The sequence below is a fragment of the Leopardus geoffroyi genome, chromosome D4 (assembly GCF_018350155.1).
Source record: "Leopardus geoffroyi isolate Oge1 chromosome D4, O.geoffroyi_Oge1_pat1.0, whole genome shotgun sequence".
Lineage (NCBI taxonomy): Eukaryota > Metazoa > Chordata > Mammalia > Carnivora > Felidae > Leopardus > Leopardus geoffroyi.
Window position 1 is genome coordinate 85,791,591 of NC_059342.1, and position 24,690 is coordinate 85,816,280.

Sequence of the window (24,690 nt, forward strand, 5' to 3'; positions counted from 1 at the left end):
AGCTGACTCTCCATACACTTTTCCCTGCGTGCTGTATTGTCTGCCTCCCCCACCAGCAGGTACTGGGGGATTTCTGGCTTTTCCTTCACTGCTCTGTGCCCAGCACCTGGAACAGTACCTGACCCAGACTAGACTTTCAGGAAATACTTGCTGAATGACATAATAAGGGTGGCTGTGTCCTGAATTTGTGGCCATCTGTCTCTGTCCATAACTATTTGTCAGTTGCATCCTTTTCAACCATCCTTTTCATCCCCATCAGTGGATGTGGTCCACCTGCCTGTACTGAAACACGCCAATGAGGCTTTCCAGTGTTTTCTTCTCTTTTTTGCAGGTGGCGGTATGGTCAGTGACTTGCTGGAACATACTCTCTGGTCGGTTGCCCGTCTGATGACTTCCTTGCTTTGCTCAGACTCTGGGCTAAGTGCTTCCCAAATAGCGTCTTGTGTGGTCCTCACACCTATGAGAAAGGTGCTGCTGGTAGCTTCTCTCTTTGCAGGTGGGAAGTTGGGGCTTAGAGAACAGGCTCCTGGCCTGGGCCACATGTCTGCTGAGAGCTGAGCCAGGCTCTTGGGGAATTCCTTCCATATTAAGGATCTTACTACATCCTCTCTCATGACATTTCAGACACACATTTCCCCAGTTTCTTTTTTGTTTGTTTGTTTGTTTGTTTTACATCTTTTATGTCTTTTTAAAAATGTTTATTTTGGAGAGGGAGAGAACAAGTAGGGAAAGGACAGAGAGAGAGAGGGAGAGGGAGGATCCCAAGCAGACTCTACACTGTTGGCTCAGAGCCTGACATGGGGCTTGATCTCACTAACTATGAGATCATGGCCTGAGCTGAAATCAAGAGTTGGATGCTTAACTGACTGAGCCACCCAGGTGCCCCCATTATGTCTTTAAAAAAAATTTTTTTTAACATTTTATTTTTGAGTCAGAGAGCAAGTGGAGAGGGGGCAGAGAGAGGGAGAGGCAGAATCCGAAGCAGGCTCCAGGCTCTGAGCTGTCAGCACAGAGCCCAATGTGGGGCTTGAACCCACGAGCAGTAAGATCATGACCTGAGCCACAGTCGGCTGCTTAACCTACTGAGCCACCCCGGTGCCCCAATGATGTCTTTTCTTATACAGAGTTCTAATTTTTTTTTATTGTAGTTAAATCTGCTGATGGTTTCCTTTGCTTTTCTGGCTTTTGTATCACCCTAGAGAGAACTTCTTCACCCCAACGTTATTAAAAATAATGGTTAGCGTTTCCTCTGGTATTTTTATGGGGATTTTATGTTTGGTTAAGTCTCTAATCTATCAAAATTTTATTCTTATATATGATATTGGGTAAGATTTTAAACAATCCCCCCCCTCCCTTAAGAGAATAGTAAATTGTTTTGTGAACATCTATTAAGTGATCCATCCCTGCATGCTGTTTGCAATGCCATTGTGACCAGATGTTAATTCTCACATGTATTTGACCCTGTGCTCTGGGCTGCGTTCTGTCCTGCTCATTCATTCATCTCTCAGCGCTCTTTATCCTCGACCATGGCTTCCTGGCAGGACAGATCACTTCTCGTCACTATGTCCTTTTTTTGAAAACTTCTTAGCTTTTAAAAATTATTCTTCCAGATGAAATTTCAAATCAATTTGTTGAATTCCAAAATGAATCCCCTTAGAATTTAGAATGACCTTGTATTTTATTTATAGATCAGTTGGGGAGAGTTGATGCTTTTGCAATATTGTCTCTTTATTCAGAGGAGTGAAATCTCTCTCCTTTAATTTGTCTTCTTTTTTGTTAGGAAAACTTCATAATTTGCTTCAAATGATTTCTGTACATTTCTTTTGAAGTTTATTTGTAGGTGTCATTTGCTTGGTAGACTCCCAGGCCATTGCCTTTTCTAGCTGGCTGTTGAGTCCAGAGAGACCGTTGATTTTGTGGCCAGATGTCTGACACTCATAGCTTCTCTTCTGTCCACTTCCATTCGCTGCAAATCTTCTAGGAATTCTTAACTTCTGGTTTGGTGATGTCATTCTTCCCTGTATTTCAACACTGCAACAGATTTCTTGTTCTTTTGTTTTTGTTTTTGTTTTTCATCTAATAAGATTTGGTGAGGGGAACGCAGATGTGTGGACCCAGTACATTGTCTTGGAACTAAGATCTGTTTCTGTGGTTTGTTGTGAACATGTGACTTTCTCTGTGCGCTCTGGTGCCCTGACCCCTGCCCCTGTCACCCACTGCTGTGTGCTCCGTGGGGGTGTGGGATGGTACTTGAAGACGGTCTAGGACCAGGGTATTCTTCCTCAACTTCTGGCTCCTACCTCGTGGGGCACACCCTTTATTCCTAATGGGCTTTGTTGTGCCGCTGCCCAGATGTTTTTCACTCTCCTTCTCCAGCCAGACCTCGCCCACCCCGCCTCACTCTTAGCTGACTTCCTTCCTGTTTCAGTGGGAAATGCCAGGCTGTGCATGATGAGTCAGGGCTCAGTGGTGTCTGTGAGGAAGGCCCAAGAGTGTGGGTGTCCTGTTCTGTCAACCTGTTCCTCACCTTGATATTTCTAAAGTTCATCCTGATGACAAGGAAAAACAGCAAAGGGGAAATTGAATTAAATGACCCTCATGAACCAGCCAGTCTCTGGCACAGGGCTCTCCAGTCAAAGCTGGCTGAAGCAAGCGATGAGCTCTTTGCCCACTGGGGCTTCCCATGCTCCGTAAACTTGACCTGTACCTGGGGTCCAGGCCAGGCAGGTATACTTAGGGGCATGTGTGGGAATCCCACAGGTCTCACAGCAGCAGTGGGGAAGAGAGGGGCCTTCAACAGGTGTGTGACTTTTTGGCTCTTAGGGATGGTCCGAATGGATGTGGCCCAGTCAATGAGCTGGACTGTTACCTGTCAAACCAGTAATTCCTCTGCCCTTGGCAGGGACTAAGAAGGAGAGAGGGACCCCCTGCTCCTCACAGTAAACTGTCTTCCAGCCTGCCCCATCGTCTGTCTACTGTAGATAATGTATGTTTGGCCCACATGTAACGGGTGTGAAATGCCTTAACCTCAGCATCCCAGAGCTGCAACTCTCAATTAATGGTTGGCACGGGAAATGACAAGCCCCTGGTGTTAGGCCTGATCGTGGAGCTTGTGTGTGTGTTGGGGGTGGTGAGTGGGGTGGGATATGAGGGTGCAGAATTGCTTTTTAAATTTAACTTTTTAGGGGCGCCTGAGTGGCTCATTCAGTTGAGCATCTGATTCTTGATTTCGGCTCAGGTCATGATCTCACGGTGCGTGAGCTCGAGCCGGGCATCGGGCTCTGCGCTGACAGTGAGGAGCCTGCTTGGGATGCTCTCTCTGCCCCTCCCCTGCTCATGCACACGTGCACACACTCGCTCTCTCTCAAATAAATACATATTTAAAAAATAAATTCAGCTTTTTGTTTTGAAATCACTTTAGACTTACAGACAAGTTGCAGAACAGTACACAGCATTTATGTGCATCCCTCACCCAGCTTGTATGTGAACAGCTTACACGGGCTTAACACAGTTATCAGACTGACTTAGGTGATGAGTTAACATAGGTACCATGCTATGAACTAAGACTTGCGACCTTTTTCAGATGCCACCAGTTTCCTCCCTGATGTTTCCCCCCTAATGTTCTTTTTCCGTTCCTGTCTCAGTCCAGGATCCTCCCTGCATCTAGCTGTGAGGCTTCATTAGTGTCCTCTGGGCTGTGATAGCTCCCTGTCCGGAGGGTCACGTCAGGTCCTCGCGGGAGGAAACGTGTGGTCTGGTTCTTGTACTACTGCTGCAGGTACCTATAGGGTAAAAGTGTCTTGTCCTGAGAGACGTCACCAAACCCCCGTGTACTGGCGCCCCCCGTGCCAACCAGGCTCTCCTGTCTCCCCAGGGCCACCCTCCTCCAGCTAAGGTCTGGGTGACAGCCGCCCTTGTCCCTGTCTTCCGGGGGCAGGGGAAGCAGCCACCACAGTCCCACCCTTGCCATCTTCTCTGAGACGTGCTCTGTCAGGTGTGCCCTCTGTCTCTTGGATTTTTCATATTTTGCCCTCCACGGACTCCTTACTTTGAACCTGAGAATATGCTCAGGAGTCACTTTGAGTTCCCGGAAAACCCCAGTCTCCATCTCCTGCTTTCCCTGTTTCCTCCCCAGCAGGCTCCAGGAGACTCCGGCACTTCTTAAGTCCCTTTGCGAGCCGGGCTTTCCCTGACTGGGGCCCAGGGCCCTCCTGCCGTCAGACCCCAGGCTGTCCTCAGCTCTGTCCTGAATGGTTCTGCGTGATCTTAAATTTTTTTAAACATTTGTTTATTTTCGAGAGACAGAGACAGAGCATGAGCAGGGGAGGAGCAGAGAGAGAGGGACACACAGAATCCGAGGTAGGCTCCAGGCTCTGAGCTGTCAGCACAGAGCCCGATATGGGGCTCGAACTCACAAACTGCAAGATCATGACCTGAGCCGAAGTCGGACGCTCAACCAACTGAGCCACCCAGGCACCCTGGATTAGTTTCCTTTTGAGAACCTTTCCTGGTTTTATGAGAAGTGCAGATTCTTTACTCACATTTCTTTTGGTGCCTCAACTTCAGCGCGATGTCTCGTGGTCTCATGCCAAGAGAGCCCTGCCCGCGTCTGCCCGTCCCCGGGGAGGGTGAGCGTGTGGTGAGGGGTGCCGGCACAGACGTAGCTGACGTTTACCAGCCGCTTCCAGCCTACACCGACCTGGCGACCCCTTCGACCATCTGCCATCTGCCAGGTGGGGGAGGGAAGGAAGGTGGAGCTGGGTCAGGTCAGGCAGCTTGCTCAGGGCTCAGAGTAAGTGGGAGGTGAGAATTCAAATCCTGATTTGTCCGTTCCCTAAGCCGCAGAAGTACTTGGCTTCACCTGCAGCTGTGAGCCTGTGGGGGGTGAGGGTGTCGAACTCGGGGCTGCTCTAAGGCCTCCCCAAATGCATGTGTGCTCCCAGCTCTGTCAGGCTGAAGAATGAGTGCTGTAGATACGTCTCACTGCACTCCAAGTGGATGTAGACGTTGCTGTGATTCTTAGACCGCAGATTAATTTAAATGTGTTAGTGATTTATAACAGCTTTTTGTTACCAAGGGTTTTTCTTAGTCAACAGATGCCAAAAATAGAACTATTTCTTTTTGGTGTTAAAACGGATAGTCTCTTAAGTACATTTATGTGTGTATTTGTACATTTACTTGTATCTCTGTATGTGTGGATGTGTGCATAAATGTTGCCCTACCCTAAGGGAACTGTGTGACCTTGGGCACAGGGACTAGGGTTTGTGGGAGACAGGGACTTGCTTTTTTATTTTATGCCCTTTTATTCAGTTTTTATAATTTCAGCATGCACGTGTATTACTTTTACATAAGAAATTCAGGAAGTCCTCCTGTTTGAAAAGGTTAGGCGCCCCTGGGCCAGACTATGGTTTCTGAGGGAAGGATGGGCCGTGTCCTCTTCTGCCTCCCTGGCTGTGGTGCATGGGCTGTGGGGACACTCATTCCGCACCTATCACCTGAATTAGTGGATCGCCGCCTGTTTGCGGGGGGCCCTACCTTAGCTCAGTGAACACAGGTGCTTCCCTTCCCCAGGAAGAAAAGGTGCCCTCGTGCTCCTTTTCTCTGGTGTGCTGTTTCACGGGTTTGTCCCTTTTTGTGAGGTCTGCAGACCCTCCAACCCCTAAATCCAGCCCGCTTTCCCACACCCTGCCGCTTTCTCTCCTCCACGGGGGCACAGCCGTGGTGGCGCCTCCCCGGCCCACTCTGTCTCCCTCAGCGAGAAGGTGGGATGTCAGAGGCTGAACATCTGGCGGGTGGTTTGGAAGGGCCGGGGGTGGGGGTTGGGGGGCGGTGAATGCCGCAGTGAGTGATGGCGTTCAAGTCTGACATGTGCTTACGTGGCCGGGCCTCCCTTTGAAAGCCGCCAGACGCTCCTGCTTGCCAGGAAAAGAGGTCTGGCCGGTTTGGAGAGGGTCAGGAAGAGGTGGAGATAACCACCCTGCCAGCCCGCACAAGGGGGACTTTCTTAGGGGGACTTTCTTGAGCTGCCGGCCCATGGTCCGGCACCACAGTGATGGTTACCTTGGGGGAAGCCCTTTGGCAATAGGAAATGTGCATGCTGTGGCCGTGTGTGTGTGTGTGTGTGTGTGTGTGTGTGTGTGTGTGTATACACATGTACGTACATACACTTACTGCTCCTGAAGTGATGGAGGGGTTGTGGGCAGAACCCTCTTTGCTTCCTTCCTGTTCGTCTTGTCACAGCTTCTGTTCAGGACGGAGGAAGGTGGAGAGCAGCACCGTCCTCTGAAGCGGAGCTCCGGGTCCGTTTCCATGCTTGTCTGCAACATTTGGAAGAGATCACTCTCTTGTAATTGAACATTCCTGGATATGTGTATTTTCTTTGAAACAGCCTCCATACGCTTAGGAAAAAGTGGTTATTCTGCCTTCTCAACAGTGGTCTGCACCAGACTGTCTCGTGTTATTTTCTTGGTTTCCTGAACCTGAAACATTGAAGGAGAATTCTGAAAGTTTGGAAGGAAACCAACATGGCATATGGGATTTTCCTTCCCTCTCCGGGAGCCCACACACAAGAGCAGATTCTGTCATACAGAAACAAGAGATGAGGGATTGTTCTGTGGTTCTGATACAATTGCCACGTTCTTGCGAAGTTACGTCATGAGAATTGCTTTTTCTTCTGCGGTGTTTTGGTTTCCAAGGAGGCATTAGCAGCGTGTGTGTGTGTGTGTGTGTGTGTGTGTGTGTGTGTGTGTGTGGTGAGAGAGTTGGAGGATGGAAAGATGGGGTTTTGGTGTGATTCGGATTAAAAAGCCAGGCTCAAAAAGCTGGAGCTCTCCCCATCCTGCCAGCCTGCCCCTGACCAGCAGGGGCCACAGTCAGTACAGGCAGGTAAAAGTGCACCCCTGAGTTAGTTTCATTAATCTCTTGGTACCTCCATCTCCTCACCTGTGAAAAAAAGTTTGTTAATGCACGGAAATCCTTAGAGCCTGAAACAAAGTGACAGATAGTGGTGTGGGAGTCCCTTGAGGCCAAGGGCTGCTCTGATTCCTCTGCACAGAGCAGGGTTTGGGCAGTTACACCAAGTTTGCTGAACTGATGAGGGAGTGACCAGGGCACAAGACACCGTGGCTGTGGCTGTAGCATCAGGGCCATCCGGGAAGACAAACTCTGTGGGGGTCCCTGCCTAGCTTATTGGCTGCTGTGTGTTAGGATGCACACCGGCTGGGGTCAGGTGAGGAGGGGGACCTGCCCTCTTGTGCTCCTTGCACACCAGCACCTCAGGGTGCTTTCACGCCCCAACCTGCCTCACTTGCTGCGGGCATCCTCCTTGCCCTCGGCCACCCTTTCCTTGAAGCGCTCCCACTGGTCCTTCGAGACCCAGCTCAAGGGTGCTTGTCAGTGATGTCTTCTTTGACCCCCAGGGTGAACCTGTGATCTGTTACAGCATGTGTCCCCGTGAGCAGCTACTTTGGGGAGTTCTCCCCACTACGCTGCGGGGCCCTGGAGAGCAGAACTGGTCCTCCAGCGGGCTGGGCGGGTAACGAGTGAATGAATGAACAGCTGAGCAGCGTGTGTAGCTGTTACCCACTCGTGGCAGCCCCAAGCTTAGAGGTCATCCTTGGTTCCTCTCTTTTCTTCTCCCCTCCCGTGTGGTCCATCAGCAAGTCTTGTATCTTTCCCTCTGGAACCTACCCTGCCATGTCCATCCCCAACCCCTGTGGCTAGCAGTCTATGCCTTCATCCTCTCCTACCCCAGCTGGCTCCGAGGCTCCGGCTTTGTCTCTTTTCATTCAGTTCTATGCCGAGTAGCCAAAGTGATCTCACAAACAGTAAGATAAGATCCTGTCACTCCCCTGCTCATAGTCCTCTAGTACACCAGAGGGTTCCCATTGCGTTCCGGATAAAACCCACACTCCCACCGTGGCATCAAGGCCCTTCATGCTCTGGCCCCAGCCTGTCTGTCCATTGCTGCCCACCCTGGTCCATCTGCCTCCATCACAAGCCTGCTAAGCTCCTGTGCATCTCAGGGCCTTTGCACTTGCTGTGCCCTCTGCAAAGAACACATGCTGGTTTTTATGGGCTGACTGCTTCCTGAGGTTTCAGTCAAATTTCACATCCTCAGAGCGTCTTTCCTTGACCACCTGGCAAATACCATCCTCCACCATCTTTTAGTTTTGGGAGACATTTCTCAGTATCTGAAATTATCTTCTTTGTTTCCATGTGTGTATTTTCTTTCTTTTAAAAATTTTTTTTTGATGTGTATTTATTTTTGAGAGAGAGACAGAGCATGAGTGGGGGAAGGGCAGAGAGAGAGGGAGACACAGAATCTGAAGCAGGCTCCAGGCTCTGAGCTGTCAGCACAGAGCCTGACACAGGGCTCAAACTCAAGAACCATGAGATCATGACCCGAGGAGAAGTCGGAAGCTTAACCGACTGAGCCACCCAGGCTCCCCGACCCATGTGTGTATTTTCTGACTTCTACACTGGAATACACGTTCTCTGGGAGCAGGGCCTGCTGGCTTTGTGTCCCTTAGTGCCTGGAACAGGGGTTCTGAACCAGGCATCTGTGAATTTGGATGGGAAAAATATGACATCTTTATTTTCACCAACTTCTCACTGAAGTTTAGCCTTTCTCTCAGTTACTAATACAGACAATGAGTCACAGTAATAGTAGTACTTGGGACTTTGTCACCAATAAAAATCACAGGTATTTTCATATCACGTAATAATTATTGACCTCTTAGAATATCTATACTCATAACTACTTTTAAATTATGGTAGTTATTCAACCTCCCAATGTATCTTGTTATATCATGCAATAATAAAGAAATATATATATTCCCTTACATGGAGAAATATGTTATTGTATTATAAATTATTTTAAAATAGCTATATTTTACCCAGGAAAACAATTATATTAAAATATAGCTATTTTAAAATAATTTATAATACAATAACATATTTCTCCATGTGAAAGTTGGTTTCCTGTGTGATTTTATGCGTTTAAAAAATACTTCCATGAGAAGGGACCCAGAGCCTTCACTAGGCTGCCAGAAAGGTCCAAGGCATAAACACGGTTAGAAGCCGTGGCTGGAACAATACCTATGTGAAGTAGAAGCTCGACGAATGAATGGTGCTTCTCTTTCCCCATTCAGATGAGACCCTTGTGCTTTAATGGTCGGGTTTCTGGTGGCGTGGCATGGATTTGGTGTTTCGGAAGTAGCCCTGATCAGGGTCTTTTGGAAAGCCCCTCTCACTACCTGACACTACGGAGCCGGGGTTGGGAGCCAGGCCCACTGCTGTCCTTTTCTTTCAGACACAGCCTCTGCCTTCAGCCTTTTCGTGCATCTGCTGCCTTCACACTCCGGCCGACTGTCCCTGCAACCAGGCAGATGCCACCCCCCTACAAGTGAGGGCAGAGTGTCTCAGTTTGGTTGACCAGCAGAGACTGGCATCTTAGCGTCCCGAGTTCCCAGGAGAATCAGGTGGCCACTCTGGTGCAGTCAGTCTGGCCTGGGAGGCACAGTCGCCGTCCTCAGGGGCCCTCCCAAGGGGTGGAGAAGCGGTTCTCCAGGAGGGGCCTAGGCCAGGCTGACTCCCTTGATGGGAGTCTGGTCCCCGATGAGGAGTTGGGGCCTGGCCAGGTCTCAGGGACTGAAAGTGGATGGGTGGGGGTGTCCCTGGGCCCTGGAAAGATGTTCTGTTCTGCTCGGTTCTGTTATTTCTTAGTATGTGAAATATCACTTGTCTGAGACATGCTGCCCACGAGTTAGGCTATTTTTGTCCGTGGCGAGACTTGCAGGAGTCAGATCTGAAACAAGCACTCTGTCTTTCTTTCCAGCCCAGGCTGCCGGTGGGGAGCGCAGGGCTAACACGCTGTGGCTGCCGTGCTTTGTGTCCAGGTGGGCCCGAGGGGCGTGCGGTTGGCAGGTCAGGCCTCCGGGAGGAGGAGCTGCACTCAGACACCTGGACTCAGCCTCCGCTGTCCGGTGGCCTGGCATCCACAGCTGGGAACCCCTTTCCCGCAGTGGAGGCCTGTGGTTTCACAGAGCGTGATGCCGTGCTTTCTTTAAGCTAATATTTTATTTGTTTATTTTAGGAAAAAAGAATAGGCATAAATGAACAGAACTGTAGGATTAGATTAACACAGTAACCAGTAACTGGGATTGAGTGCTTGGTCTGTGGCTAGCCTGGGCCGAGTGTTTCACATGCCTTTTCTCACAGGGTCCTCATGGGCTCTTGGAGGAGGCCCAGGCGCTGGTGTCGACGGACCAGGGTTTGAACACCCCAGTCCCACTGCTCAACTAGCAGTTACATCACCTCTTGGTGCCTCAGTTTCCCAGAAGAGTCTCCCCTGTATGGGGTTGTCGTGAAGACAAAATGAACTAAAAATGTAGCACTTAGCCCAGCTTCGCACAGCTGCCGCTCCCTGAGTATGCTGCTGTTGGTGTTGGACGGGGGCACCTGAGTGCGCCCCCCCAGCGATGATGGAGAAACGGGCAGAGGTGGTAGCGTCCTTCGGACGGGATGCAGGGGGTGGGCGAATGAACTGTCATGGAAGAGGGTGTGAGAACGAAACGTGGCCTCTGTGTTGAAGGGCTATGTGACTTGAGGGTTTCTGGTGTCAGGTGAGTGGGGAGAGCCAAGGCCTCTGGTTTGGGCTCCATGTTGGGCCCCCCCTGGGGCAGACTCGCAGAGTACCAGGCATACTGTGAAAGGACCGAAGGAAGCTCACATCAGCCCAGAACTGATGCAGGTTGGATCCACAACGTCATCACACAGCATCAGGCTGGCTGTCTCCCATGCCCTCTTCCCCTCGTGACTCTGTCAGGCTTGGGTTGAGTCACTTCAGTCTGGCCTGAGCTGATCTGAACAGAGGCCATCCAACAGGCTGGTTGCTTCTGGCATAGAGAGCCTGGCTGGGTTGGCCCCGACTCCCAGTCCGCATGAGCTGGTTTGTCTGGTCTGAGACAGCCCTGCAGCTTGAGCCAGTCTCATGCTGCCTCTTTGAGCTCTTGAGCCTTACTCTGAGCCTCAGTTTCTGGATTCCCCACTTTGAAGTCTCTAGGTTCTCATGGGGTGTCTGTGGGAAGATCTCATCTGCCTGACTCCTGGGAGGCCTTCCCTTTGCTCCAGATGTGGGTTCCCCTTCTCCCAGTCCTGTCTCTTCTGCACTGGAAATTCCTCAACATCTTTTTGCTTATTAATAACTCTTCTCTCGGGGCACCTGTGTGTCTTAGTCGGTTAAGTGTCTGAATCTTGATCTTGTCTCCGGTTTGTGAATTCAAACCCCACGTCGGGCTCTGCCCTGTAAGCTTGAAATTCTCGTTCTCCCTCTCTCTTTTCCCCACCCTTGCTTGTGTACACGCGCCGTCTCTCTCACTCTCTCAAAATAAATAAATAAACTTAAGAAAATAACTCTTCTCTTGTCATGGGCTAACGTTTGTTTTTGCTCTTTTTATATTTCTTTGATTATTTCAAAGGGATGTGGAAGGGAGCAGTTAAACATGTGAGTTCAGGGTGCCATCGTGAAACAGCGCTGGTGGCTGCTGCTTTCATTGTAGTGTGATTTACATACCGTAAAATTCACCCACTCCAAGTGTGTGATTCTGTGATTTTGAGCGAATTTACGGAGCTGCGTAACAGTCGTGATGATCCTGTTTTAGAACATTTCCGTCACCTCAGAAAGATCCCTGTGCCCGTCTGCAGTCAGTCCTGCCTCCACCCCAGCCCACCGCTGATGTGCTCCTGTCTCTATGAGTTTGCCTTGTTTTGGCATTTCATAAAAATGGCATCCTACAGTACAGTCTTTTGGGTCTGACCTCTTTGACTTAGCATAATGTTTCTGAGGTTTATTCATGTTACAGTTTGCATCAATATTTCGTTTCTTTATTACTGAGTAGTAGTCCACGGTAGGGAAATATCTCATTGTTTATCCACTCACCACTGGAGGAGCAAGGAGCGTTTAGATTGTTTCCAACTTTTGGCTCTGATGAATAATTCATGTACATGTCTTTGTGCGGACGAATGCTTTCATTTTTTTAAAAGGTAGCTACCTAGGAGTAGAATTGCTGGTCATTTGATAAGCGTCTGTTCAACTTTTTAAGAAACTACCAAGCTGTTTTCCAAAGGAGTTATACCTTTTACCTCCTACCAGCGACGTTTAAGGGCTCCATTTCTCCGTGTCCTTGCCAGCGCTTGGTTTTGTCTTTTTCATTATAGCCGTCCTGGTGGGTATGAAGCGCTGTCTCATTGTGGTTTTGCTTCGCCTTTCCCCATGGCATTCCCCTCCTTTGACATCTGTATGCCTTCTTTTGCTAAAGGTCTCTTGGCATCTCTCACGCAGCTGCCTTCCAAACCTGCCCCAGCCACGGCTCGGGGTCCTGGGTGACCGCAAGCACGGCTCCTCCGAGGACAGAGGGATTGACAAATGACGGTTCTCAGCCCATCCCCTTTCCCTGCTGGTGAAAGAGGAGTTTGGCCTCTGCTGCTCAGTTTTTCCTCTGAGGAAAAACTTTGCCGACCTGTGCTTTCCCCCCCTTCTCTTTTGGTATAAAAATTATCAAGCATTCAGAAAAGTTGAGAGACTAGTGCAGTGAACGCCTGTCAATAGATGTCAGGTGTTAGCATTTTGCCATAGTTGCTTTATCTCTACTTCAGCGTATTTTGCAGACTGATCGGAAACTAAATTGCAAACTCACTTTAGCCCTGAATTCTGCCACAGCGCATCGCCCGGACAGACTTTGTCCTACTTAACCTCCCCACTGATACTGTCACGCCCCAGAAAATTAATGGTAATTCGATATCATCTAAAATATCCGTATTCAGCTGTCCCTGGCTGACCCCCAAATGTCATTTATAGCTCAGACTGGTTCTTCTCAGCGTTTGGGGGAGGAAAGGCGGGAAGGCGGACGGCTCACAGGCTGTTGCTCAGGAGGAGATGGCCGGCGAGGAAGATGGCGGAGAGGTTGTGAGGGAGCGGCCATCGTGGCTTTGGAGATGGGGGCGGACGGAGCCTGCAGCACCCTGACGTTGTCGGGCGTGCGACTCTGTTCTGTGCCGAAGCGCTGCTCTGTGATGAGCCCTGGGGCTGAGGCTCCAGCAGGTCACAGGCAGGGTCGAGATCTTTTCCACCCATCTCCAGACGATCTTCCCCAGTGAGCTTCAGGCGAGACCTTGCTCTCCAGGGTGGGTTTTCTCATGGGCACCGCAGATTCGGCATATATCGCAGATTAAATTCATCATCTTCTTCACAGATCTGCTGCACCACCTCTGTTCCTGCCCTCGATGGGGGACACGCCGTCCTTCTGGCACCTCAAGCCAGACACCGTTCACCCTCAGCTCATGTACCCCGATCACCCTTCCCCATCAGTTTCTGTTGATTTTCTGTCTCTGTTGTCTCCCAGTCTGTCTCCTCTCTGACTCCACTGCAACAGCCTCGCTTAGCTCAGGGGACCTTCATCTCTGGCCTGAATAAATGCAGTTGGCTGCCGGCTGGTACCTTACCTTCTCCTTTCCTTCCCTTCTTGCACCTTCCCTACTCTCCTGGTCACTTTCCTGCTAAAGAGCAGGTGGTGGCTGCAGCTCCGTGTCGTTGAGTGATGTGATAAATGCCCTACTAGAGGCATGTACACGTTGGCACGAGAGCATCTGGTTCTGGTTCCAGTGGTCCAGGCTCGGTAACCGGAGGAAACGACATTTGAGCAAGGTCTTGAATGATGATGCGATGGTGGGGCTGCGTGACTAGAGGCCCCAAAGCATGAGTTACTTAACCTCTCTGTGCCTCAAACTCCTCACACCTAATGCGGTTGTGAGGGTTAGTTCATGTACACAAAGTGCGCGGCACGGGGTGAGCGGTATGCGAATATTAGCTGTGATCACATTATTATTGATGAAACGGTCTTGTGCACAGGGAAGCACGGTGGGAGCAGTTTGTACTCTTTTCCTGCTTTCTTTTAAAACAAAGGTCACAAACTCTAGTGCCTGAGAGGGCCAGGCATGCACCCAAATGGTTGCACAGCCCAGGTGCCGTCTGGAAGGCACTTGATCCAGTGCGGGGGCAGCTGTCGCTCAGCTCAGCTGATGCTCATCAAGTAGCAACGTGGGCCCAGTACTGCCAGGTATTTTCATTTTCAAGAAAGGCTGGAAATCCATAATTCCATGTGAAGCTTTCTAACTAAATGTTGTTGATGAATTTTAAAAATACTAAAACCTGTACAAGCCCAAGAAACTATGTCTGTGGGTCATACTTAGCCTGTAGGCTGCTGGCTTATAAGCTTTGTTTATGAAGGTCTCCCCCAGGGTCAAGCACAGCTCCCCCTCCAGGGTGGGATGAAGTTGGGTTTGAAGCTGGTTTTTATGAGCCCCTTTTTCCTTGTAGGACTTCTCCAGACAGGTTATGTCACCGACGGAGGCTGCCCTGAAGCTCCCTGTGGCCCGGAGACTATGTACAAGAGGAATGGTCTGATGGCTAGTGTGTTGGTCACCTCCGCCACTCCACAGGTACAGGGGCTGTGAGAACTGGGGCATTTGGGGGGCAGGGGGAGTCCTTTCAGCTGACCTAGTCCCCAGCTAAGTCGTGGACAGCAGGGCAGCAAGGCTCCGTGAATACCACCATTTTTAGCGCTCCCGTGGCCTCTGGCCACACCAGGCGTGAGATGTGGGAGGCGGTCAGCCCTGAGGATCAGTGTGTTTTCTGTGGTGGTTCTCTTCAAAGATAAACTATCACCTGCCCGGTCCGGTCATAGCAAGTGCCACATTCCATTTTGGTGGCAAGATGGGATCAGATCTTTCCCAAGAAAAGCTGCTGCCGATTATAAATAAGTCACACATTCCAGAATGAAGTCAGACAGAAGTGCTTCCAACTGGCCCAGTGTTCTTATTTGCCTTACTCAGTAGGAAATGGCTGCAAGGACTGGTGGTCTGAGAGTGGCCTCGGGGGGGGGGGGGGGGGGGGCTCCTGTCCTGGGGGTTTGGGAGCTTGTTTTCCAAGTGCGTGACGGGACAGAGGCGTGCTAGGAGGAGTGGGTGTCAGGCCCAGGGATGCCACCTTGCCGAACGTGTAACGCGTGGCTCCTGTGACAAGCTGGCAAGGGAACACTCAGTGTGGTGAGCTTGTAAGTCCCTCACGGTTGAGCTGGGCTTTTGAAACGATCCTGTGTGATCAGCTAGAACTTCACAGGAACCAATTCATAGCTTAGAAACCTTTAAAAAAGTCTTTATTTTGATCTCTGCCTCTGAAAACACACTTGTGAGTACCTTTTAAAATTCCCTGATGGTGCCGGTATAGATTTGAATAAAGTCCCTGCATTGTCATCAGCACCAGCACTGATGTATTTGGAGCAGCACTGGGTTAAGTAAGGCCCCCTGTGTGAGTGTGTGTGTCTGGGGCAGATGTAACGGGGTGTTACAGGGAAGTTACAACACCTGAGGTCCCAGGAGTGGACTGTGTTCGGTAACTGGAGGAATCAGACTTCTGTTTGCATTTACAGTTTACATTCCATCTCGAGTGGAGCTTCTTTCTTTTCTGATCTCTGTGTGTATGTGCATATATATACACCTACATATACCTGTGTACGTATATACTATGTGTAGGTACGTCCGTGTGTATATGTGTATCTGGAACATGGCAAGGACTCCATAGTTACTGAGTGAAAGAACACATGTACTCAATTGGTTTGAGTACATGACCCCACACACATACACCCCATAATTCAGTGTGTATTACACACCAGGCCCTTGCCTTGCATGTTCCACAGGCATTATCACACTAATCCTCACACTCACCTTCACCCCCAGTTTATAGATGGGGAAACCAAGGCAGGAGGGGAGGACGGCACTGGCTCAAATCACACAGCTGGTCAGCAGTGGGTGGGGATTCAGAGCCAGGCTTCCGTGACTCAAGCCAGTGCTCTTAACCACAATGACACTACACTGAGGAAAATCACTTAGCCTGCTTTCTGGAAGGTGGTTGAGGAAGTGCAGAGTGATTTACCGGTAATCACCTGCTCAGGCAGGGTCTGTGCCTAGGACTGAGGGGCGGGACAGACTGCCAATTCCAGAGGCACTTGGGATTAGTGTTTGTTACTTTTCAGAAGTTAAGCACAGATTCTCCTCAGAGGAGAATGTCCCATCAATTCGTGGAACTTTTTGTTTTAATTAAATTTTTATTTTAATCTTTGTTCATATTTTTGAGAGAGAGAGAGAGAGACAGAGTGCGAACAGGGGAGGAACAGAGAGAGAGGGAGACACAGAATCCAAAGCAGGCTGCAGGCTCTGAGCTGTCAGCACAGAGCCCGACAGGGGGCTTGGACCCACGACTGTGAGATCAGGACCCGAGCTGAAGTCAGACGCTTAACCGACTGAGCCACCCAGGCGCCCCATTCATGGCACTTTTAAAGTAGCCATGTCCACCCCACCCACGCCCCTTGAATCGGCATCTCCGGGGGAGGGGTATTCTGCCAGCTGCTTTGTAAGCTTCATTTTATATAACCCGTCCCACAGTCCTGGGGAGTAGGTCCAGCAGCTCTGTTTTACAGAGACAGGGAGGTCAGGCAGTGGCTAGTGCGGGGCTGGCATCCCAACCAGGCCTGACGTGAGAGCTCTTAACCCTACGATGTGTTACTTCAGGTCACTTCAGGCTTCTGGGTACTGTAACCTCGTTTGTAGAACGTTCAGATGACACAGGCCTATTGGAACCTACAGGTTGGAGTTTCTGCGCTTCCTTTTAACCTCACATTTTCAGTTGTTGACTGGTGGTTTCCCTCACTGGCCTAAAAACACTCCAGTTTCCAGTAAGATTGCAAGGTTTTTCCAGATATAGCCATTTTGGAAAGAGTGAAATAAAGAAGAATTAATAAAAGCATGTTCTCTAAATCCCGGTCCAAGATATTGAGGTTAATGGAAACCACAAAGTCCCTCTTCATGGGTTGAGACGAATAAAACCATTTACGAATGGGCACAGTTTTTGGGTGGTAAGCTTGATTGGTTCCCCAAAGTAGAATTTGATGAAATTAAATAAAATCTAAGAGAAGGTATGTTCAACATTCTGGGATCCCCGCAGTGTTGGGTTTCATGAAACTGGCCACATTTGGGGAGTTTTAACTTGCTCTTTTATGGGAGACGCTTTCTCTACATGCAGGGCCCAGGGTGTTCTTAACGAGGGGCTCTACCAAATAGAACTTTCGGGCATGTCTCCAAAGCCAGTTGGTTACGTCTCACCTCATCAGCTAACAGGCTTTGAATTCCAAGTGTCCCCTACATGAAATAAGCCTTGAGGGCCAGTTTAATACTTTGTGTAAGAATTTCCTGCAGTGACTTCAAGAAAAAAACAAAGGTGAAACCAGGTGATGTTTGAAAGACGTCATAGAACAGACGATTGCCTCAGGCCTCCTGAGGTGTGAAGGCCCGCTTCTCTCTGAAGGAAGAGTGGGCTGAATCTTTTTACCCCACCAGCTACACAGCGGGCTGGAGGCAGTCTGGCGTAGTGATTGAGGGGATGCGTCTGGCATCACATAGATGCAAAACTAGGTTCATCTCCTGGCTCTTCAGTTTCCTAGCTGCGATACCTTGGGGAAGTGGCATGGCCTCTGCTTCCTAATCTGCAAAATGGGAATAAAAATAGTGTGTGCTCAATGAGTTCTCAAGAGAATTAAACCATACAAATAAACCATATTTGTATGGAACAGGGCAAAGCAGCGAGCAGTAGCAGCTTTTGTCCTGCATGGTTCTGTCACTCTCGTGTCCTCGGTTCTGGGTGTGGGGGCCAGTGATTCTGGGGTCAGCCCGACTGCTCAGGTGGTACCCTCTCTCTCTGTCCTCCACAGGGCAGCAGCAGCTCAGACTCTTTGGAGGGCCAGGGCTGCGACTATGCCAGCAAGAGCTACGATGCCGTTGTCTTCGATGTCTTGAAAGTGAGTCCCGAGGAGTTTGCTGTAAGTAATACGACAGCTGTGGGTGTGTGGGCACCAAAACAGTGTGATGGCGGGGGGGGAGGGGGGGGGGCGCGGGGAGACAGCGAAAAGTTTCTCCGGTTGGAAACAAGCCATATGCCCCATAATAGGGACCATGGGATAGAATATTCTTTTTGAAATGCCAAGCAGCATTAAAAAGGATGCCATCAATCTAGAAATTAACCACCTTGGAAGTCATGCGCAGTATATATGGAAAGTAAGTGAAAGGAGCAAGTTATGGCACAATTAATAGAGAACGGTGCCGTTTTTAAAAAGCATGTACAGCACACACACGATTTATATTTGTGTAGGAAGAGGTCTAGATCTGATGTTTACATAGTCCTAAATATCTGGATATAAATAGCCAAACGTTATTTACTGTAGTTTCTGGTTGTAGGGTTCTGGTTAATTGGAATTTAGTTTTTCTTCTTTTTCTTTATTTGTAAATTGTACATTTTTACAGTGACTGTTTTCTACAATGGTAGAAAATAATATTTTGTAATAATAAAATTTTTAAAAATTGTTTCTTCTCCAACAAGTGTGTTTGTGCTGCTCTGAGGGGCAGAGTTGGCTCCTTGTTTCGCCAGGACTTGGTTTCTTCCTTTTGTACTTTGAGGGTGAACAGTATATTGTCCCTGGGGTGACCTTGGGCCTCATTGCAGGTACTGTCCCAGGGCAACCCTGGAAGTGTCTCCCGCCACGCCCACTCCTCCCTGTCCCCCTTGCCGGACCAGGCTTTGTGCCCTCCAGGGTGCTGTGGGAGCACACTGGGCCGCATCTCATCATTCTGCCATTGTCGGCCTCTGGGTTTATTTTGTGCCTTGCTGAGCCTGGCACGTGCGTCACCTCCTTCAGTGTAGCCAAGGGATCATATAAAAACCTGTGTAAAACTCTAGCAGCTGCCTTGTAGGAGAATGAGACCCTGTGTTCCTCCAGAGGCCTCCAGTGCCCCCTGGGGTCTGGCCAAGCCTCCTCTCCTGCCCCCATCTCTGCTCCCCAGCTAGACCTCTGCTCCTTCTTTCTAACCCAGACTCACCTGGCATCTCCCTGCTGCAGGGCCCTGCATGTCCTTTCCTTCCCTCCTACTGGCTCTTCTCTACCTGTCTCTGTCTCTGTCCTTGGACTAAAGTGGCCTCTCTCCATCACTCTCTTTTCCCTTACCCTGCTCCAGCTTCTTCAATTTCTCATTACTACCCAACATTTCACACCATAGAATAACAGTTGTGCTCTGTCTCCTCCACCAGAATAGAAACTCTTTAAGGACAGGAACTTACTGTGACTTGTTCATTGCTCTTTCCAAGGTGCCCAGAAGAGTGCCTAGCTCATAGTAGGTAGTCAGTGAATACATGTTGACTGAAAGAATTCAGTCTTCAGAGTAACCCAATGAAACAGAATTATTAACTCCTGATTTTCTTTCTTTTTTTCTTAATGTTTTAAAAAATTTTATTTTATTTTATTTTTTTATTTTTGAGACAGAGAGAGACAGAGCATGAGCAGGGGAGGGCCAGAGAGAGAGGGAGACACAGAATTTGAAGCAGGCTCCAGGCTCTGAGCTGTCAGCACAGAGCCCAACGCGGGGCTCAAACTCACAGACTGTGAGATCATGACCTGAGCTGAAGTCGAATGCTTAACCGACTGAGCCACCCAGGCGCCCCATTTTTCTTTTTTTTTTTAATGTTTATTTATTTATTTAGAGAGAGAGAGGGAGGGAGAGAGAAAGCATGAGCAGGGGGAGGGGCAGAGAGAATGGAGACAGAATCCCAAGCAGGCTTCGTGATGTCAGCATGGAGCCTGATGTGGGGCTCGATTCCATGGACCGTGAAATCATGACCTGTTAGCTCCTGATTTCCTAATGAAGAAATGAAGGATCTAAGGGATGATTTTTTTTTTTTGTTTTTTTTTTTTTGTTGCCTGGATCACATAGCCAGGTGTGGGCAGAGCCAGGTCTAAAACCTTCATCTGCTGACTATTCAGCTAATGCTGGACCGTAATAATAAGGGCAACTCCTATTTTTGAACACCTACCATGTCTAGGTTGTAACACTAAGTGTTTTACGTGTATTATCTAATTGACTTCTCACATCAGCCTTATACATTAGGTGTATTTATTATTCCCAGTATACTGATGAGGAAGTCAGTTCTTAAAGAGAAAAGTCACCTCTTCACACAGATGGTAAGTGTCACTGTCTGTCTGGGATTTAAAACTAGGACTGGCATTCTTGACCAGCACTATCCAACAGAAATATAATCTGAACCACATGTGCAATTTTATTTTATTTATATATATGTTTAAAACACTTTAATTCCAGTATAGTTAGCATACAGTGTTATATTAGTTTCAGGTGTACAATATAGTGATCCAACAGTTCAATGTATTACTCAGTACTCCTCATGATAAGTGTCCTTCCCCTATTTCACCCATCCCCCCCTCCCCGCCCCCCGGCAAACCGTCTGTTTGTTCTCTGTAGTTGAGTCTGTTTTTGCTTTGTCTTTTTTTCCCCTTTATTCGTTTGTTTTGTTTCTTCAATTCCACATATGAATGAAATCTCTGACTGACTTACTTTGTTTAGCATTATACTCTCCAGATCCATCCATATTGTTTCAAATGGCAAGATTTTATTCTTTTTTATGGCTGAATAGTATTCTTTTGTGTATTTATACCACGTGTTCTCTATCCATTCATCTGTTGATGGGAAGTTGGGCTGTTTCTTTAATTTTGGCTATTGTAAATAATGCTTCAATAAACACAGGGGTGCACATATCGTTTGAAATTAGTTTTCTCATATTCTTTTTTTTTTTGATGTTTATTTTTTGAGAGTGAGAGAGTGGGGGGAGGAGCAGAGAGAGAGAGAGAGAAGATCCGAAGCAGGCTGTTCACTGACAGCTCGATGCAGGGCTCAAACTCATAAACTGAGAGCATGACCTGAGCTGAAGTCAGACGCTTAACCAACTGAGCCGCCCAGGTGCCCCAGTGTTTTCATATTCTTTGGGTAAATACTCAGTTGTGTGGTTACTGGATCATAGGGTAGTTCTATTTTTAATTTTTTGAGGAACCTCTGTACTGTTTTCTACAGTGGCTGCAACAGTTTGCATTCCCACCAACAGAGCACAAGGAGTCCTTTTTCTCCGTATCCTTGCCAACATTTGTCGTTTTCTCATGTTTTTGATTTTAGCCATTCTGACTGGTATGAGGTGATACCTCATTGTGGTTTTGATTTGCATTTTCCTGATGATGAGTGATGTTGAACATCTTTTCATATGTCTGTTGGCCATCTGGATGTCTTCTTTGGAGAAGTGCCTGTTCATGTCTCCTGCCCATTTCTTAATTGGATTATTTGGGTTTTTGGTGTTGAGTTGTATAAGTTCTTTATATGTTTTGGATACTAAACCTTTATTGGATATATCATTTGCAAATATCTTTCCCCCATTCGATATGTTGTCTTTTAGTTTTATTGATTGTTTTCTTTGCTGTGCAGAAGCATTTTATTTTGTTGGAGTCCCAAAAGTTTATTCTTGCTTTTGTTTTCCTTGCCTCACAAGACATGCCTAGAAAAATGTTGTTATGGCTGATGTCAGATAAATTATTGCCTGTGCTCTCTTCTAGGGTTTTTATGGTTTCAGTTCTCACATTCAGGACTTTAATCCATTTTGAGTTTATTTTTATGAATGTATGGTGTAAGAAAGTTGTCCAGTTTCATTCTTTTGCATATGGCTGTCCAGTTTTCCCAACATTATTTGTTGAAGGGACCCTAATTTTTTTTTTAATGTTTGTTTATTTTTGAGGGAGAGTGAGGCAGGGCTCAAAATCACAAACCATGAGATCATGACCGAAGCCGAAGTGGTATGCTTAACAGACTGAGCCACCTAGGCTCCATGATTGCCTTTTTCCTACTGCATGTTCTTGCCTCTTTTGTCAAAGATTAATTGAGCATATAATTATGGGTTTATTTCTGTGCTTTCTATTGTGTTCTATTGATTTGTGTATCTGTTTTTGTACCAGTACCACACGGTTTTGATCATTACAGCTTTGTAGTATAACTTGAAATCTGGAATTGTGATACCTCCACCTTTGTTTTCCTGTTTTAAGATTGCCTTGGCTATTTGGGAGTTTTTTTGTGGTTTCATAGAAATTTTAGGATTGTTTGTTCTAGTTCTATAAAAAATGCTGTTGGTATTTTGATAGGGATTGCATTAAATCTGTAGATTGCTCTGGGTAGTATGGACGTTTTAACAATACTTGTTCTTCCAATTCATGGGCTAGTGTTGTCTTTAATTTCTTTCATTGGTGTTTTATTGTTTTCAGTGTACAGGTCTTTTACCTCCTTGGTTAAGTTTGTTCATGGGTATTTTATCATTTTTTGGTGCAATTGTAAATGGGATTGTTTCTTAATTTCTCTTTTTGCTGATTTATTATTTGTGTATAGAAATGCAATGGATTTTTGTACATTGATTTTGTATCCTGCAACCTTACTGAATTCATTTCTCAATTTTAGTAGTTTCTTGGTGGAGATTTTAGGGTTTTCTATATCACATATGCAATTTTATTTTTTATTTTTTTTAATGTTTTATTTATTTATTTATTTTTTGTTGTTGTTGTTTTTCAATATATGAAATTTATTGTCAAATTGGTTTCCATACAACACCCAGTGCTCATCCCAAAAGGTGCCCTCCTCAATACCCATCACCCACCCTCCCCTCCCTCCCACCCCCCATCAACCCTCAGTTTGTTCTCAGTTTTTAAGAGTCTCTTATGCTTTGGCTCTCTCCCACTCTAACCTCTTTTTTTTTTTTTTTTTTTCCCTTCCCCTCCTCCATGGGTTTCTGTTAAGTTTCTCAGGATCCACATAAGAGTGAAAACATCACATATGCAATTTTAAATTTGCTTGTAGCCACATTAAAGAAAGGAGTTGAAATTATTTTTTTATTTTTAATGTTTATTTTTATTTTTAAAGTTTATTTATTTATTTTGAGAGAGAACATGAACAGGGGAGGGGCAGAGAGAGAGGGAGAGAGAGAGAATCCCAAGCAGGCTCTGCACTGCCAGTGCAGAGCCTACACGGGGCTTGAACCTACAAACTGTGAGATCATGACCTGGGCTGAAATCAAGAGTCAAACACTTAACTGACTGAGCCACCTCGGTGCCCCTGAGATTACTTTAAAAATATATTTTACTTTACTTGGTATATCTAAAATAGTATCATTTCAACATGTAAGCAACATGAAATTATTGAGAGAAGTGAAATTAGATTACCATCAATGTTTTTGACCCAAACACTTTTTGCCAAAAGAAAGCAAAATAATGTAATCAAGTAAGTCAAGGAAAAAAAATGTGAGCCAAAGATTTTATATCCAGTAACACTGACTTTCAGGTATTAAGGGCACGGACTATTATGAACATGCAAGAAGATTATTCTTCAGAGAATGTTATTCCTGTGAACCCTTTCTGAGGAATTTACCAGAGAACAAGCTTCAGGCCATGAAAATGATTAGAGAAACATCACTATAAAGACTGACGGAGAGCAGTGAACACTCAGTTACTGTAGAGTTAAGACCGGGGGCGCCTGGGTGGCGCAGTTGGTTAAGCGTCCGACTTCAGCCAGGTCACGATCTCGCGGTCCGTGAGTTCGAGCCCTGCGTCAGGCTCTGGGCTGATGGCTCAGAGCCTGGAGCCTGTTTCCGATTCTGTGTCTCCCTCTCTCTCTGCCCCTCCCCCGTTCATGCTCTGTCTCTCTCTGTCCCAAAAATAAATAAACGTTGAAAAATTTAAAAAAGACCGAATGACTAAGGGAAGGAGAAGGTATGGTGTGTAATGGCCGTGTTGTCCATGTAATAGATGCAGTGTGACTCTTACAGTGTAAACTGTAAAGAATGTGGGAGGATGGAGAGAACATATACAAAACTTTCATAACTTTTCTCAGTAATTACACTGATGGTGGTAGCATTAATATTGTTATTCTAAGACTGTTGTTTGAATAAAGTAGGATAAAGGAAATGAATAATTATGGGATAATGCAATCCTGTATACCCTGTGTCCTTGAGACCAGGATTTTCAATACGGAAGAAAGGAGATAGAGATGTAATACAGAAGAAGGTAAGTAAGTTAGGGGGAAAAAAGTATCCTGAATTTGAATTGGAAATGTCAGTATGAATTCCAGACTGTGGTCGTGAAATACCATTTACCGCTGAAAGAGACCAGGGCTTCCCAGAGAATTGCTTGATTCTAGGTCTAGGACAGGAAATGTTCAAGATGAGCCTGTACATCTTTCCAATACCAGTGAGGAAGCTATCAAGGACCAAGAGGGTCATGTCAAAAGGACTCAGGAGCCACCTAGAGGAAGAAGCTGCCATTGTCCAGTGATGGGATCCTTTGAGCTTCAAAAGAATAATATTTGGAATTGATTGAAACCCATCAAACAGTGGGCCATCACTGGATGACATAGGGAACAAATTTATTACCTCAAAACCTAAGAAATAGAAAGAAAGAATCCAGTATTTGTCTTACCTTTCACTTTTGAACTTTTGAACTGTACTGGGTAACCAAATAGTGGGTAAGGATAATTTCAGTTAATAAGTGGAAAAGGAATGATAGAATTGGAATACAGTATCATCATTTTATAACCCGAGTGAGTTAATAGATCTAAGCATTGAGCATCAATAGCTACTGACACAAAAGGAGAGACATTATGTGCTTCCTGATGAAACAGCACAGCACCACCTCCATTCCTGCCAAAGGGATCAAACCT

General features: G+C 47.1%; 1 protein-coding gene across 12 annotated transcripts in view; it reads left to right on the forward strand.

Moving 5' to 3' along the window:
* RALGPS1 (Ral GEF with PH domain and SH3 binding motif 1) overlaps positions 1-24,690 on the forward strand; it is a 276,400-nt gene that overhangs the window by 32,327 nt on the left and 219,383 nt on the right. For 11 of the 12 annotated variants that reach the window (XM_045469762.1, XM_045469768.1, XM_045469772.1 and 8 more), the window contains 2 exons: positions 14,378-14,499; positions 17,823-17,930. In XM_045469762.1, coding sequence (XP_045325718.1) covers positions 14,443-14,499; positions 17,823-17,930 — 165 coding nt within the window. In that variant the 5' untranslated portion in view covers positions 14,378-14,442. The remainder of the gene's footprint in view (positions 1-14,377; positions 14,500-17,822; positions 17,931-24,690) is intronic. The other variant, XM_045469770.1, reaches the window with a different exon arrangement.